Here is a 17,864-nt window from a genome sequence, read left to right as displayed (position 1 = left end):
TATTCAATACATACTGTAGATTCATGAACGCTGAATTCACAGCCAACAGCACTATGACTCATGGCTGAACAAAGCTCATCTAACAGATATTTTCTCCAGAAGGCACATGACCGCATTCTTGGGTCAGCACTTCAGCACTCTCCTTGCGGGGCGGGGGGGCATGTATACAGTGAAATCACCAACGAAAAGCACAGGATGTGAAAAATGTCGCACTAAAAAAATGGCGAAAAAGACACTTGTTACTGTAAGAGAGCTGGAACAAGAAGGCAGAACATTGCCTTGTCTGACCTCGGCTAGGAACGTGTGCTCGGGCAGCACCAATTTTTCACTGCACTGTGCATGTCTGCAAATTACTATGAAAGCACTATGAGTGCTGATTTGGGAGTTACAAATAAATTTTAGTGAGTAGGCAAATTTGAAGCCCAGGAATAATGAGGATTGATGCACTCACAAAAATTTACACTACTGTCATACGAGTAAATTTTTTAAAAGTTTACTGTAAATGAACCTAGAAATCTAGGAAACGGTAATGGAAAAATACCATTTCTTGGAATCAATCTGCCAAGATTTTTTAGTTATTGAAACATGAAAAATACAAACCCATTAAAAGTCACTTTTACAATGGTCTCAAGCAGGCCTCTTCAATTTACTAGCATATGACAATCAGCATTAGGAGAAATCAAAATCTGTTCATTTCTAAGTTATAAATGAAATCCATTAAATCCCACTTGGGGAACTGAATTCACTAAATTTTTAACAGCAGAATGGCCAACATATTTACTGTAATCAACTTTTTAGAAATATCATTTATTTCAATGGACTGTTATTGAGTATCAGGCCACACTTCCCCTCACCCTAAGATTAAAATGATGCCAAAAGATGATTTCATGACTTAATACATCATTACCCACACTGATTACATACTACAGTAAAATATACTACAGGAAAAACAAAGTCTGATCTAGGCTCTACAGAGCTCTCGCAGATGAGTGATTTAGATTTTTATTCAAACACCTAAATGTTCATGTTCAAAGCTTCACATATTTGTAAATCACCTTTAGTTCTTGAGAGAGAGACAGAGAGAAATAGCAATAAAAGAGAAAACTACAATTGCATGAATTAATGAGAAATTCAACAAAATTTTTGAAAAAGCTCTCTCTCTCCCATCCAGTCCCTCAATGTCCCAATTAACTCCTACTGCATTATAGGAATTACATAATTTACAGAGAAAGGTGAGAATTAAGTGAACAAATCAGAAACTCCATAAACCTGCCTTTGAGATCATTCCAGACCAATGCCCACATTTTACAGTCAGCTGCCAGCCAAGTGCTCTTTTTACACCATCATTTTTAGGAACGTGACTAGATTTAGCACACCTGAACATTAAGCAGAACAGTTATGTACTCAAAAAAAAAAAAGTCCCCCAAATATTAGCTATAAAAACCCATGCCAAAGTATATATTTTCTAAAGAGACACTGTGTCTCCCTTGGTCTGATCAAGCTGAAATTTGAACTGATCTAAAAATGGGGTAATTGTTAGAAAATGAAGAATCCAATACTTTAAAAAAAGAAAACAAATTATACCTTGATACCATGCTTCCCTGTGGTAGAGCTTTGATTAAAACTTGGGTCCAAACATTAGCACTGACCTTCGAAGCTAAATTGGCATACATTCCCTTTAAGAAGGTATCATTAACATTTTAAATTAGAACAGCTAAGAAGAAAAAGACAATTACATTCAGTCCTGTGCTTTCTTCTACTTTCATAGAGGATTGTGTTAGAAATTACCGGGAATTTGTCTGTCTCTCATTCATCCTACTTTGCTGCCTTTGTCAACATCCTGGTTCACCTATTACCACCTGAACTTCTGTAAGAGCTAAATGCTTTCCTAGTCTCATTTCAATTCACTATGCCCACCACCAGACTACCTTTTCCAAGGCCTTCTCTGTCCCCACATTCAAGCACCTCCAACAGTTCACACTGCCATCAAAATTAAGAACACATTTCTCAGCTTGGCTTTCAAGGTCCTCCATAATCCGCCCTAACATGCCTTCAGAGTTTTCTTTCTTATAATTCTCCAACAGGCAGCCTAAGCTCTGGAGCATACCTCCAGCTTTTCTGTGTCTGGACCCTTGGTTAGCATTTCCCTCCGCTTGGGTGTACTTCCCCCTCCCTTCCGGTTGAAGTCCTGTCCACCCTTTCAAGGCTTATCTCTATCACAGAAGCATCTCTGATTTTCCTAACCCACATGTCTCCCTCCCTGCAATCTGACATCACTTTCTTTATAGCCCTCATAGGGCACTTCACTCAGACTTGTCTAGCAGTTATTTATCTTCTCCTCCTAGGGTGGAGGGTCCCAGGGCAGGGCCTAAATCAAATGTTTCTTTATTAAAATTAAAAACCAAACTCTGTCAAAAGGGAAAAAAAAAAAAAAGACACATCTTACTTTGCAATCGGGGGTGGGGGGAAAGCCTAATTATTAGTAGGGTAGAATACATTCTCCAACAGAAACTTTAAAAGAATTTATCCTTAAATCAACAACCTTACCGGAAGAGCGTCATCCATTCAAATCATTACGGGAGATATGTAACTGGGAGCAACATGTATTACTTTTCAAACGTAGCAAACCTGTCCCTGATCTCCATCAATACATCAAATGAATAATAAAGTATGACTGTATTGTAACGATGCCTCAGGTATCTAATAGCGCTAGGATGTGAAGGGTTCACATGAGAGAGTTTTCTGAAAAAGTGGCTTCCTACTGCAGAAACAGCTCAGACACGCCCGTAGCCTGGACCAGCTGAGAAATCCTCGTGGGAAACTGACCTCCACTTCACCCAGGCCAGCAGAAGACACTTGGGCACAGTGGGGAGGTCATTTTGTGCCAGTTACCTGCACCTGGTAAACAGGTATGCAGCACGGAGAGAAGGCAAGGAGGGTATTAAAAACCCTATCAAATGGCAAAAGGAGCTTTTTGTGTCTGGCAGAATCCTCATTCCAAGTTACTGGTCTATCCACAGTGTATTAATCCTTGAGAAACTTTGAAAAGTTGACCATCTGTTCTTCTGTCTCAGAACAAGCTATGTCATCCCCTCCTGGAAGATTCCATACCCTCTGCCACTGAAAAACATTCCACGCTCTAATTATATCTGTTATGGATTGAATTGTGTACCCCCAAATTCATACATTGAAATCCTAACTTGCAATACTTCAGAACATGACCTTATGTGGATACAGGGTCAATGCAGATGTAATTAGATGAGGTCATATTAGAGTAGGGCAGGCCCCTCCTACAATATGACCCATGTCCTTATAAAAACAGCACATTTGGACCCAGACAATCACACAGGAAGAATGCCATATAAAGATGAAGTCAGAGATCACAGTGATGCTACCACAAGTCAAGCAACTCCAAAGATTGCCAGCAAACCACCAGAAGAGAGGCGAGAGGCATGGAACAGATTTTTCTTCAAGCCCAAAGAAGATATCCTGATCTTAAAGTTTAGCCTCCAGAACTGTGAGACAATAAATTTCTGTTGTTTACGCCACCTAGTTTGTTGAATTCTGTTTGGGCATCCCTAGCAAACTAACAGTGCTACTGGTGTCTTTCCATTTACTATACCACTGATCTACTGTGACAACCACACACCTCTTCAAGTAACCAAATTTCTTAAGAATGGTAAGTGTTGCACTAGTTCAACAAACACATACTGATGACCTCTATGTGCCAGGCACTGAGGACACAGCAGGGGACTGACATGGTCCCTGCCCTCATACAGGTGACAGTGTCATCAGGATAACTGACAACAAACCAAAATTATACAATGATAAAATTACAACTGCGATAACAACAATAAGTGACACACTTCCTTTCTTCTTTAAACTGAGGATAGTGGATATATGGAACCCCGTCTAGATGACTCAAGGACATTGCCATGGAGACCCAGTGCACAGCTGCAAGCCCTTTATTGTTTTTGCTTCCCTCTCAGATGCCAGGTTGTAGGACACCATGAGATCTACTTCCATCAACTATCATTCTTTGCTCCCTCTCTCCCAATCTATCCATTTCTAGCTTGGGGCTTCTAATTTGCTGTGGGCTAGAAAAATCAGGTAACTCATATTGCTAACAAGCGTGGATTAAGTAATAAAAAGTGCTGCAAGTGAGAACTAAGGATTTGGCTTTAATGTGGGTTTTCTGATTTACTTTAGATTCTCAGAGACATTTTTTCCTACAGAATTCTGTTACACGGCACAAAGGTGGAACATTATTCCATATAAACTAGGTGTTACTGAATAATTTTATTACTTTGGTATTAAACTGCCTGGTAAACACTTGTTTTCTTTCAAACGGAATACAGTACGGGGATGCTATGTGAACAGTGACTTAGGGAAGAAATACTGCCCAAATTCAGAATTAGAGAATTTATTGCCCAGTGTAAGGCATATTTTTGTTATCTAATTGCAAATCATATCACCAAATAACAGGACCAAGGGGTTGTATAGCATTACAACTGGAAACCCTAGCCAAAACGTTTTGCAGTACATAATAAATACCACCTACCTCTTATGCATATCCAACAATCATCTCTTTTGTTGTGTTTTTTAAGTTCTTCTTCAGTTACTTCAATTAATCTTCCTTTTAATCCTGTTAGGTCCTTTCCACTTTTGGTCAGTCGAATCCAATCCATAAGACTTCTGCCCTGTTTCAGAGGGACCTCAAAAAGGAAAAGGGAAGAATTCAATGTGGCTTTTTCGAGTAAGCTGCTTTCCCTTCCCCTTCCTGCTGCTGGTCTTCAGGCCACTTCATTATTGATTCCCACTCCAAAAGATAAGAAAACTCAAATATAACAATTCTAAAAATCTTCTTCAGCTTTAGGAGGTGGTATTAGAATTATAAATGGAACCCTATATAAAGTACCTGGGCCATGAGGTGGGGCTGAGAAATTCTGGCACACAAATGTCCATCCAAATGGTATCATAGTACAAGGATAGTACTGAACCCAGAGTCAGAAAACAAGTTTTGGTCCTGGCTCTATCGCTAATATGTTCTAGTCGCTTACCAATTTGGACCAAAATTTCTTTGCCTTAAAAATCAAGGGATTTGATAGAAGAAAACAGAAACAAGTGGCTAAAGTTGATTTTCCGGATTTTCAACATACACAGAATATTAGAAATCACATGAGATGGTAATATGTTTTCTAAGAATCCACTGAGAAACAAAGGTTATCAAATAATGGAAAATAATAAAACTGTGGCTCCCCATATTCCTTATAATAATGTCTCTAAACTGTCACACTCTAGGGAAGGGGTTGGCAAACTGGCCTATGCCCGTTTCTGTATAGCCCTTGAGCTACAAGTAATTTCCACCCATGGTGGTGGTGGTGGAGGTGAAGAGACTGAATCTTTATGACGCCCTCAAAGCCTAAATTACTTATTACCTGGGCTTTGCATAAAACTTTGCTTTCTCCTGCCTAGAGGGTTTAATAACAGGATGTTTGGGATTTTGTGGGGTTTTTTTTTTTTTTTTTTTTTACAAAACACATTTTCAAAGCTTTTAGATAAGAGGTACAATTAGTGTTTTAACCAGTTAAGACACCCTAGTGGAAATTTTTCAAGACATCTAACCTGTATAACTAGTTCGTAACATAGTACCAGATAACTGTTTAACATAAAAGCAGTCATATTCAAGGAAGTTTATTGCTATTTGTGTCCCCCCAAAATAGACTGAAATCCTAATCCTCAATGTGATGGTATTAGGAAATAGGGCCTCTGGTAGGTGATGAAGTTGTTGGGATTAGTGCCCTTATAAAGCAGGCATTAGAGAGTTCCCTCACCCCTTCCGCCAAGTAAGGACACAAAAAGATGGCTACAAACCAGGAATCGGGGTCTCACCACACACAGAATTGGCCAGGGCATTGATCTTGGATTTCCCAGTCGCCAGAAGTGTGAGAAATAAGTTTCTGTTGTTTATAAGCCACCTATGATACTCGGTGAGAGCAGCCCGAAAGCACTAAAACACACATCTCACGTTCCTGAATCATATCTATTTTAGACATGCAATTGCCCCCAAAATAACCAAGTTAATAGGTCTGTGGTGCCTTTCCAACTTCACATTTCTTCTTACCAATCCACATCATCCCATTCTTACCATCGCTAAAACTCTCTAGGTCTCTTGGTCTTTATAAATGAAGTAAAGTGTGAGAATACATATGATCTTCCCCATCCCAAACCACTTCTTTCACCACTCCATCACCTGCAGGGTAGTTAAAAGTAATCTTTTGGAAATGCAAATCTAATCTAGGACCCTCCCTCCTTCAGTGGCTCCCCATATTCCGTATAATAATGTCTCTAAATGCCCTCGAGTGGTTTACTAGGCCCTTCATAATCTGGTCATAGTTTACCTCACTAGCTCCACGTTTTAACTTTTGCCCCTTCCCATTCTATGCTTTTAGGTAAATGGAAACTGATTCCGCTCTCTCCCCCGCAGACATGACTTCCTCCAGAAGCCTTTTCTGACCCCGACTCCTTCAAGGTCATAACAGACTGTTATAGTCCCTATGGTATTTATAACTGCCTCTTTACTAGTCTGTGACGCCTACTGGACTAAACTCTTTGACAACAGAGATGTTGGGGCCCAGGGAAGGCCATGCAAGAGGAACACTTTGACTGTCCTCTTTGTCTCCCTGAAAGCAGGAAATAAATCTCCCATGTGAAAGGTGCCCTCCCTGTACTGGGAGGTAGAAAGACATCCTTCTCACTAGAGATAGGAAATTCAGGGCCAAGAAGCCTGTAAACAAATCTTGGTATTTGTTTACTAATTTACCACCCAAGCCCAAACTTTGCTCAAATTCCTTACCATTTCAGTATCCAGACCTAAGTTTCTTTGTCCCATCAATTCCTCTCAAATGTATTGTCTGTCTAAAAAGTATAAAAGCTGCCTGCTTTGGCCACTTCTTAGTGTAATAGGGAAGAATCTATTACAAGTTAATCACTAAAGGGATGTCGCCTATAAGTTTAAATAATACGTAATGGCCCATCTCTGGGAACCCGGCTATCCGGGCAATGAGCATTAAGCTAAAATACCTTTGTTTAGTTCACAGGAAACATCCTGACCAGGCCCACCTGTGAATGACTGCAGAGAGGAAGAAATTAACACATCCTCTCTGGAGGCTGATGGGAAACAGGGAATGTTTGACTTTACTCCCTCCCCTTCTAGTATAAAAGAAGCCTGAATTCTAACTCAGGCAAGATGGTTCTTTGGGGGATGACCCCACCAGCTTCTCCGTTTGCTGGCTTTTCAAATAATGTCATTATTCCTTCCCCCAGCAATTCGTCTCCCCCTTATTGGCCTGTCGTACGAACTTAGACTCATAACATTACATCCCATTTCTACAAGACTTCTGTGCATGCCAATTAAGTTTGTTTCTTTTTCTCCTGCTAATCTGTCTTGTGTCAATTTTGTAGAAATTTCCCCCTCCCCAACAGAGATCACATCTCCAGCATATGGTAGGGTCTCAATAAATATGGTATTGAGACCCAAATATGGTAGGGTCTCCATGTCTCTGCTTCTTATTTGTAAAAAAAGCTTCAGTCTCCTAGGCCTTCCCAGAGTTCCAAAGAACGGAGTCAAACAGCTAATGACTACAGAAGTGAGAAAATGCAGAAACCAAGGAAAAGTAGTCAAGCAAGAAAACTACTAAGAGCTTGCACAATAGTCACAGGACTCCTAGTCCCTCCTGAAGAGATACAGATAACAACATGATGCATATCCTTGAGTTCTTTTACGGCAACCAGGACCCCAAGCGATAGAAACTGCTGACCACAAACACGAAGGCCCCAGCCTGGTTGGAACAAGAAGGTTGCGGATTGAGATTTCTAAAATATCACCATGTTACCTCACCACCAACCAAACAGAAGAATGTCCGCAAGCTAATCATGCTCCCTGGACCCTCACCCCAAATGTTGCCTTTGAAAACCCTTGCCTGAAAGCCATCGGGGAGTCTGGGTGTTCTGAGCACTAGCTTCTCCTTGCTTGGCGCCCTGCAAATAAACGCTGCACTTTCCTCCACCACAACCCAGTATCAGGAGATGGCCTTTGCTGTGCGTCGGGAAAGCGAACTCAAGTTCGGTTCGGCAACAATTTCACAAAGGGGGAAAAAAATCGTCTGAGTTTTCTCTTGAATTGCACAATAATCGTATTTTATTCTCTTTCTGGACCCAAAGACTCACCTTTGCCATCACCACCTGGGGAAACGTTTGTCTTTGCCTCTAAGTTTTCTCCTTTAAATGATACTGAGAACATGGCTGGTAGTTTTAATGGAGAAGGGCAGCAACTCTCATATTCTAATCCAGAGATGCTTTCTTTGAAAAGGCTCTACTATTCAGCCAAGCACTTAGCTTAAGGAGAGAAGCAGGTCAAACACCAAGGAGACGAGGACACACGACTGGATGGCTGCATAATATATGCAGCAATAAGTGAAAAGTCACAGTCAGAGTCACATCACATCAAGCCTACTGGGTCCAAGGCAGCATTTCTTAACCAGTTTTCTTTTCTGTGAAATGGAGATAACGAAAGCACCCACTTCATAGGATCATTAGAAAGATTAAACAAGTTAATACATGTAAAGCACTGAGGTCTTCAGTAAGCACTAAATAAATCTCAGCTTTATTATTATTACAGTTGGGGTTATAGACTTTTGAAAAGCTAATGAAAGCTACAGATCCCTGAACCCATAATTCTAATCTAGAGTCAAACTCCAGGTCCATGTGGAGAACATAGAGAAAGTTGGTGAAGTTCCCAAATGATGTCAATGCTAAGGTTTAAGAGTTCAGAAATGAAAAAGGAGTGGCCCGAGTAGGTGGAAGTCTTGAAAACAAAACATGAAGATGTGGTTATTGAATGAGGAACTAACAATCAACAGGAGCAAGCAGCATTCATGTTGCAATGAACACAGGAGACAATTCTATTAAATTCTGCAAATATAAAACACATTTGTGTTCCACCTGTTGGTAACAGAAGCTACGTGCAACAAAAAGTTAAAGAGTATTATATTAGCTTCAGAGTCAGCAAATGACATCAGTAGAAAAGGCAGTGATAAAACAATCAGGTACCAGAGGAAGAGAGAAAGGCAGTGTGACTTGGAGAAGTGTCCGTAAACCTAACTGGAGGTTTGTAGACACTTGTTCTCGCTTCTCCAATCTTCCCTAGCTCCCGGAGTCCCCACCCTTGGCGGGATGATCACTGGTCACTGTCGCTAGTGCTCAGCCTTTCCTCTCTTCTAGGGAACTCACATCGCTCACAACCCCTTCGGAAAGTGAACAAAAGAACGGAGAGGAGGTTATGTTGAAGGAAGGAAGCTAATATTGAGTCCCTACAATATGGGACGCACAGAGCCTGGCCCTATCATACATCTGAATTTAATTAATGGGAAAAGAGTTGGAAGAAGGGAACTGACAGAACGGGATAAAGGGATGGGAAAGAAAAGGGGCCAGTACGTAAGAGGGAGGGAGGTTAGGAGAGTTCGAGGACTGGAAACGGCATGGGATCTGAAAGAGATCGCCAGCAAGGGCGGGAGGGAACGAAAGCTAGAGGTGGGGACAGGAGGTGCGAGAGGGGAAGGAAGGAGAGAACGGACTGTGCCGGAGCATGAAACGCTGGCGGGAAGGGAGGGCTGCGGCACGAGACCGCCGGAGTCACCCGCTTACCTTGCTACGCCCCCCGGAGGAGACGCGCTGCTGCGAGCTGGAGCCCGGGAAAGACTGGGAAGGGACGTTCAACATCCTGGACCCTTGGCCCGGGCCCTGCCCGGGGTACGCCGCCCGACGGGATAGCTCGGCGCGACCCCTCTGGGGTAACTCCTCCGGCTCCGGCTCCGAGGCCGGGCAGAGGCCAAGCCCCCAACCCACTTCCGGGGTCGCCCGGGGTGAGGCGCGCCATGACGCAGCACGTCGAGGACGCGAGGGGCGGAGCCAACGAGACCAACGGCGAGCCGGCGGGGGTGGAACCAGGGCAAAGTACGCATGCTCCGTTCGTCCCGCACCCTGAATTTCAGCACCGCAAAGAGGTGACAGCTATTCCATGGAAAGATTGAAGGGTGAAGCTGTTCTTAAGCCTTGGTGCTGACTGAATCTGAGAATAAATTCTTGGAGACGCCTGTTAACCCAGAACACAAGTGTCTGCCCATTGTTGAAGCACTACCATCACACTGCTTGAAATATGGAACAAAATAATACAATTAAGGCATTTTGATTTCTCAGAAATTCTCTCTTCTAAGGCACCACGCTGTACAGGAAAGAGAACCTTTAAGAGTTAAGATGTCAAATGCAAACAGCCACTCCTGCTAGGTGAAGAGAACACTTCACCTTTAAGAACTCTCGCTAATGATTAACGAATGAGTCGCAGAGGTTAATAAAGTCTCTTTCTGCTCCATTCACCCACTCACAAGTTCTTCCTCCTCATCTAACTTCCTCTCTTCCCTGAAAGATAAAGGGGACTGAGGACTGATGCAGCCCACGTCCAAATGTAGCGCTGAACAGCTAGCCACGTTTAAGAGTCAGATAGGTTTAGTTTGGATGCCACCCCTGCAGTTAATAAATGAGCATCCTTCTGCAGGTTACTTTAGTATCTCAATGCCTCATTTCCCATCTGCATAATGGATTTAGGTTTTAGTAAGAATTAAGTGAGACGTCAAGTGCAAATTACCTAGCACAGTGCCTGGCTAATAACAGGCACTCAATAAACGTGGCTGTGGCTTTTCATACTATTCCACCATATTAATGACAGCAGCACAAATACTGTGCAGGTAAACACCAGTTCCTAATACTCAAGGTCCAGATTGGTGACCTGGTGGTTTTTTTGCATATCTCTTGGGGAACACACATATCCTGAGAGCAGAACCCAGTGAAAGAAGAAGTTTTCAGGAAAAGAAATATAGTTCTAAGTAACTCTCCATCCTCCTGCCATTACTAACTTTTCCTGACTCTGAAATATGGTTTGAACTTGCTCTATTTCAATTGCTTTGTCCTTAAAGTTCCTGGAAGTCAATGCTTATATTTCAATTGCTTGCCACTGCAAAGATTGTATTTGAGCTAAAAGAACTTCATGATCATAGTTTACTGTTACCTCTCCCATGCAAAGTGCTCCTGTTTTCTCTTTCATTAAAAGATGATGTATTCTTCTATAAGTCTATGTTTAAAAAAAAAAAGCTAATCTCTAAGAATTTCTTATTTCACTTCCTGTGTGAAAATTTTTACATGAGACTCTCAGGAGCAGGGAACCACAGCAGCAATGGAAGGTGATGCTGTTGGAGAATGTTTCCTATCTGCCAAATTTCTTAGCTCCTTCCTGGACAGAAATGGAAAAACAATACTATCAAATTCTGGCCTTTTGTCTCCCCTTTTTTAGACTCCATGTAAGTCACGTCCATTTAAATGTTTTGTTTTAATTCTGGGGATCCCTCAGTGTAGTGCCATAAGTACTAAACACCCATGCTATTTTACTACTGGATTTGAGGACAGCAGAAGGGGATTAAAGTAAGAATTACTTGACTCATCATTCATTAAAATCCCTACAATTTAATAGCCCTAACGTTGATTCCCAATCTCAATTGTAAACAATGATTTACAACATTTTTCACCATCTGCTAGCTAATACATAATAATATTGTGTGATTGGAAACATAAGGGGATTGTCCTCATTATCTAGTAAGATAATATTCATCTGTAACTACAACATCCAATGGGGATCGGTAGGAAATACCAGATGTTACAAGATTCAGTCTTGAAAATTAAATATTGTCTTTCTTTGAAAAGTTTTATTTTCAAAATTATAGCTGAAGATAAATTTGTAATTTGATGAAGATATCCAAATTATCTTTTATAAGCCCCAAATGTTTATAATACAATCAAGGTTCCATTATAAATAAAACCTATTTTTAAATTCCAACATTGAATTATAGTGTAGGGATAAAAAAGGCCAAACTACCATAGTAATTACTAAATAGTTCATTTTATTAATAATTTATATACAAATAAGTTAATTTAAAAGGATTATGATACATTTGTACACTAATCTAATTTGTACCTACAAGCTTTGAATGTCATCAAAAGTAATCAGATTAATGTTCCCAGATCAGCTCCTCAATTTCTTCTTCGCTATCAGAATCTTCATAAAATGAAATTGTGGCTTGAATTGGAAATTTTTTCAGAAGAGCTTCTGCTTCTTGATATAAGTAATCGTAACACTTTGATTTTGGCCAAAATAGTCTGAAAGAAGCAGACAACATAATATGCTTTATTTTTTTCACATTCAGAATCCTTCTACTCATGAAACGTTCAAATTTCAAAATCTCCATATATTTAACAACTGATTTATGCATTTAGATAGTTTAAAATGCTACTGTCACAGCTTTCACGGAGTCTACTTGACAAAGTATCAATAACTGGTTAATTACTTTAAATCTTTATCCAAGCTATAAATTGGACCAAACAAATTCACACTAAACCCTTCGTGAGCATAAGATCAATATTTAACTTACTTCAGGCATTATGGATATATTTATTCTTACAAAATACAGCAGAAGGTTTGTCTTCCAATTTCCAAATTCCTTTGGGGAAAAAAATGAATCCTACCATGACATTAAAAATTGTGATGATAGCCAACTTTATAAAGATGTCAAAATATTATGCATCTTACGCATAGGCAGAAATTACCTAGTATTTTGCTTGAAACTCAGACTTAGCTCTTCGTTACAGATGGAACCAAAGCAAGTTTAGAAAAGTACAAAAAGCAACCTTTTCGAAAGGCTACCTCTGACCCCAACCTCGAGCCCATCTCTCTCCCCTTTCCCCACCCAACTAAATTTTGGAACACCATATTAAGATGTTGAGAATTAGACTGGTTTTATACAAATAATTTGTATGTAAATGTGATTACCTCAAAACTTCAAATTTCCAACAAATATTAATCTTGCCATCTGCTCTTCTATTATTTTTCATCCAAGTAAAATAAAAGGACAAGGCTGAATCACCAGCTACAGTACACAGTATTTTAGTATACAATAAATAGCCCCACATACCCATATAATAGACTGATTCTAACAAAGAGAAAGTTACATATGTTCACTATACTCTATTTTAAAAGGCAAAAAAGTAGGCCGTGTAGTTTATAAACGTTTCTAGCCAAATAGTCTCTTTTTAAGCTTATAAACTGGGTGCCTAAATAAACAACCATCAGTAATTCAGTCATTCAATAAATATTTTAGTGATCTCTTGCGCCAAACATAATTCATAATTCAAAGATGAATAAATCATGGTCCCTACCTTCAGGAAGTTGACAACTGAGTAAAAAGAATCAGAAACACACATTACTACTCAAGATAGAACTTAATAAAAATACAGTAAACTTAAGAGAAATACAAAGAAACTGCTACAGTAGTTCAAAAACGGAAGTGCTTATATAGGAAGCAATTGATTTTCTAATGTGTAAAACTGCCAAACCCAAAGAACGTTGTTTAATTGTTATCACACTCTCTCTCCCCCGGAATCTCTCACTGGCCATTTTTCTTCCAGGGACTTCATACTTTACTGAATTCTCCCCTGTTCTGAGTGATTCTTCCCAGTCACCTTTGTGGACCTCTCTTTCTCTGTAGACAGGTTAGATGCTGGCCTTCCCCCACCATTTCATCAAGAGTGATCATCTCTCCTCTCTCACTCCTCCAGATGACCTGACCCACTGCCATGATTTCCCCAATTGTTCATTTACCAAAGGCTCCCAAGTCTGTCTGTGTTTCCACTTAAGAACTTGACTTTGGACCACAGACCTGTACATGCTGCTCTCTACTGGAATATCTATTTGGAGGCACCATAGGCACATTAAATATGACAAATGTAAAATTCGACTCAGTATCTTGCTCCCCAGATCTACAGTTCCACCAACTTGGGCGTCATTCTGTCTTTTTACTTCTACTTTACCTACCATATCCAATACATCATAAGCCTAATCTACTATGTCACCTAAGTATTCCCCAGATTCACCCAGTCCCATCCCCGCTTCCAATGCCTGAACTGCAGTAACTTCCAATTTCACTTTTGGCGTTCTAACTAAAGCTATATACCATTTCCTTAGTGATTTTTCTGAAACATAAATCTTATCACATTACTCTTTTGGTTAAAATCCTTTGAGTAATTCCCAATACCACCTACAGAATAAAGTCCATGTGTTCCCAATGCCACATACAGGATCAGGACAAAACTCTTGTACCAAGGTGAACAAGATCTGGCCTCTGGCTTCCCTGGTGAAATGACCACAGCTTCACACACCCAAATGCCAGTTCCTTGATGCTCCCAGAAGGAACCATGCTGTTCTCTTTTTCTATACTATTTCTTCTGCTCCCACGTTCCCCACCTACCATCCATCTGGTTAACTTCAAGACTCAGCCAGGTAATCACACTTATGATACACACTTCCCTGACCCTTCTCCACCCCCTCTGACAGAGTTAGGCATAAAATTGACCAAACTAAACTATTAAAACACTTCCAAAGGGCTGTGATTATTTTTTTCTCTGTCCTTCACAAGTTCTAGCAAAGAGTAGGAAATTAATCAACATGGATCAACCACTATGTGCTATTATAAACATATACACATTCTACAAACATTATATAGCTCTTCATCTAACAGGTCTCTAAGGCAGGCAAACTGCAGAATTAACTTTCCACCTGATTAAAAGCTACAAAGAATCTTGCAGGAAGGCTGACTTCCCAGTAGCTAGGAACAGTAAACTAGCTCCTGACTGTTAGGTCAAATAACTTTTGGTCCCTTTTGTGATCCTTAGTAGTCTTTAGGATTTTCATCATATTTGCTTTTTCTCTTAACACGTCAAGCTCAATTTGTTCAGTTTGCTGTAAACCATGATTGTGAATACCATTCTTCCTTCTGGTTTGCAAGAGAATAAGAATATACACACTCTGCCTGGTGTGAAGTCAATTTCACTTGAACCCTTTGGCATTAAAAAGAAATTGTTTTGCAGGCACAAGATGTCACCGTTCTACTTTTACTAATACCGCCCACTCTCCCTCTTCGTAATATATATATATATATTTTTTGTTTGTTTTTGTTTTAATAGATCTTTATTGGAGTATAATTACTTCACAATACTGTGTTAGTTTCTGTTGCACAACAAAGCGAATCAGCCATATGCGTACACATATCCCCATATCCCCTCCCTCTTGAGCCTCCCTCCCATCCTCCCTATCCCACCCCTCTAGGTCATCGCAAAGCACGGAGCCGATCTCCCTGTGCTATGCTGATGTTTCCTGCCAGCGAACTATTTTACATTCGGCAGTGTATGTACGTCGATGCTACTCTCACTTCGCCCCAGCTTCACCCTTCCACCCCATGTCCTCAAGTCCATTTTCCATGTCTATCGCTTTATATTTTTTAAGCGTTTACTAAGTGTGCACTGATTAACAGTTCTTTTAGGGGAGAGCGTGAGCTCCTACATTTTCCAGTTCGATGAGTAAAGGACCTCTGGGACAAGGAAGATAAAGAAACGTTAAAGATAGATTTTCCAAAAGAGAAAAACTTCAGGACCAGCTGCTGAGCAGGGCTGGACGAGGCCCCCGGCTCCTCCCTGTGGGTGCAGGAGCAGGAGACCTTCGATGAGGCCTGTCACTCACCTGACTGGGTGTCTGTATCGGGAAAGCTTTCCTGAGGCGTCCGTTATTCCGGGGCCATCTGGCATCTGGAGGTGTAAGGAAATGGATCGAAGTTAGCACTCACCTTCTAAAAAAATTGCAAACCCTGGCCACCAAGCTTTCCTCTCGTCTGCAGGGAATGTGACCGCGGGGCTCTCAGTAGCCTCGCTCCCGGCCCGATCTGTGCGTGCCAGTAGCTGTGGAGGACGCCCTCGTCGCATCAGCACCGACAGGGCCGCCGGTATGGCCACCAGCAGGCGCGATCTTAAGCGAGGGGAAGGCCAGGCGCGTGTCTCCCTGGAGCCCGGCGTACCCCGCGTTGATCCATCCACAGCGCCCCTGGGAGGCGCGGCTCACTCACCGCCTCCGCGGCGTGGTGCGGCGCCTCCTCCTCCTTCTCGCCACGGTCTTCCACCCACGGTCTCCAGAAGCCTGCGGATCTGCGAGGTGGGCAGCACAAGGCGCGCAGAGGAGACGTGAGCCCAGACCCGGGAGAACCGACCGCATCTGAGCGAGGGCCTGGAGGGTGCGGGGGTGAGAGAGCGGAGGGGAGGAGCTGGGGAGGCGCAGGCGGGAGGGATGGAGCGGGGGAGGCGCAGGGCGGGGCCGAGACGCGGTACCCGGAGTCCGCGCCCCCGCGCTGCGTCTGGCTTTCGGGAGCGGCGGGCGGCTGGAGGCGGCAGCGCGCGCGCTGGCCGCCTGGGGTCTCCGTGGTCTCTGCGATCTCCATGGGCAGGCTGGCCCCTGGCACCCACCCGGCCCGAGCCCGAAGCCTTATATAGCCCCCGCGGCCCGCTACATCTTTACACGTCCTCTCCCTCTCCTCCCCTCTCTCCCCTGCCCGCCGCGTAAACAAAAAGGCTGCGCGTGAAGGCGCAGCGGCCCGAACCCCGGGGGCGAACGCGTGCAACTCCCAAATGGCCCGGGGAGCGGGTTTGTCAAGCGAGTGTTAATCGCTCTTCCACACTTGTCTGCGGGGGGTGGAAAACAACATTCGCCCGAGCGGCCAGTTTCCTAGTGAAGAGGCTAGGACGGGTTAAACTTAAGCGATTCTACACGTTTTGTGTATTTCTGCAAAAAAAGGCCGAGTGGCGGGTCATCACTGCTCCACAGTCTCACGGCTTTTCGCCTTAAGCAAATGCCACTGGTTCTGCACTCCTTACGAAAGGAATATCGGTTTGGGGAGGATTTGTTTTTTTTTTTAATGTGTTGACAGACTAGGTTCCTCCATCTGCCTATTATTATTAGAAGATTAAAGATTCACAAGAGTTGAATTGTAAAAGACTGTTGAATTGTAAGTTGAATTGTAAAAGTCATAGGGTTTTGGCACAGAGTTCTACTCTGTCTTCTCGTCTTTGCGATTTTCCCCAACATCTTATCAGTGTCCTCCAAAGATAAGTCTTGAGTGTCATCTATACAATTCTGTCACTCTTGGCATTTTGTCACTCAGTGATAATTAGCAAGTTCTTTTGTGGGTGTTGGGTATGTGTGGAATAATAATGAAATCCTGAAAAGTTATGATGTGGAATAACTTAGTCAACCTCTCTGTGCCTGTTTCTCTTATTTAAGTTACCGCTTACTTATCACAGAGGTCCATGAATCTTGGTAAAAAAAAAAAAAGTTATGCTTCCAAGAAAAGATGATATATAAATGTCATGATTTTTGTCCAAAATGTTTTAAATAATAGAGCTGAACTTCCTCTTGAAAGTTGTAGAGAAAAACCCCAAATGTAGGCTGTAATGTTTCTGCTATTCATTCAATTACTGTGTAGGAAAGAAATCCATCTAATTAATACCCAAGGGCCTATAATGATCTACCTGTCAGGAAGGTGAGATAGGGTTTGCTTCAGATAGAGAAATCAGTGAGGATAGGTATCTAATGCATGTCTCAGTGCCCTAGAGGTATTGTTAGGCTAAATAAAATAAAACGTATAGAATGTTTGCTACAGTGCCTGACACATAGTAAGCTCTCAATAAATTTTGTTATATAAAAAATCTAAACACAACAGATGCTAAGCTATCTGATGAAATGGTTTATCATATCAATTTTGTAAACATCTTTTAGGGTATCTGTAATGTGCTAAGGTCTGCACTTTCCAGATATAATTGTGAATAAGATATCCCCCTATTCTCAAGAGGATCGCAGTCATTGCCATCTGTGGCCATCACAA

At 41.8% G+C, this 17,864-nt stretch overlaps 2 protein-coding genes across 6 annotated transcripts in view; both read right to left on the bottom strand.

The window, feature by feature from the left end:
- LOC133102019 (cytochrome b5 reductase 4) overlaps window positions 1-9,916 on the bottom strand; it is an 86,946-nt gene extending 77,030 nt beyond the window's left edge. For all 5 annotated transcript variants that reach the window (XM_061206932.1, XM_061206934.1, XM_061206933.1 and 2 more), the window contains exons 1-2: window positions 9,706-9,916; window positions 4,562-4,715 (exon numbers count right to left, since the gene is read on the bottom strand). In XM_061206932.1, the coding sequence (XP_061062915.1) occupies window positions 4,562-4,715; window positions 9,706-9,780 (229 nt within the window). In that variant the 5' untranslated portion in view covers window positions 9,781-9,916. The remainder of the gene's footprint in view (window positions 1-4,561; window positions 4,716-9,705) is intronic.
- A 2,200-nt stretch (window positions 9,917-12,116) lies between these two features.
- On the bottom strand, window positions 12,117-16,424 carry RIPPLY2 (ripply transcriptional repressor 2). The gene is made up of 3 exons (XM_061207557.1): window positions 16,056-16,424; window positions 15,677-15,741; window positions 12,117-12,264 (listed from the first exon to the last, which is right to left on the bottom strand). The coding sequence occupies exons 1-3, from the start codon at window positions 16,422-16,424 to the stop codon at window positions 12,117-12,119; spliced, it is 582 nt and encodes a 193-aa protein (XP_061063540.1).
- Window positions 16,425-17,864: the final 1,440 nt, after the last annotated feature.

Source organism: Eubalaena glacialis, chromosome 12, assembly GCF_028564815.1.
Source record: "Eubalaena glacialis isolate mEubGla1 chromosome 12, mEubGla1.1.hap2.+ XY, whole genome shotgun sequence".
Classification (NCBI taxonomy): Eukaryota; Metazoa; Chordata; class Mammalia; order Artiodactyla; family Balaenidae; genus Eubalaena; species Eubalaena glacialis.
Note: the sequence above shows the minus strand (reverse complement) of the source record. Positions and strands in the feature narration are given on the sequence as shown.

Coding starts and splice junctions, on each gene's coding strand:
- RIPPLY2 (XM_061207557.1), bottom strand. CDS start 16,424: ATGGAGATCGCAGAGACCACGGAGACCCCAGGCGGCCAGCGCGCGCGC. Junction 15,742..16,055: donor CGCACCACGCCGCGGAGGCG/GTGAGTGAGCCG, acceptor TTACACCTCCAG/ATGCCAGATGGCCCCGGAAT. Junction 12,265..15,676: donor CGATACAGACACCCAGTCAG/GTGAGTGACAGG, acceptor TGCTTCTTTCAG/ACTATTTTGGCCAAAATCAA.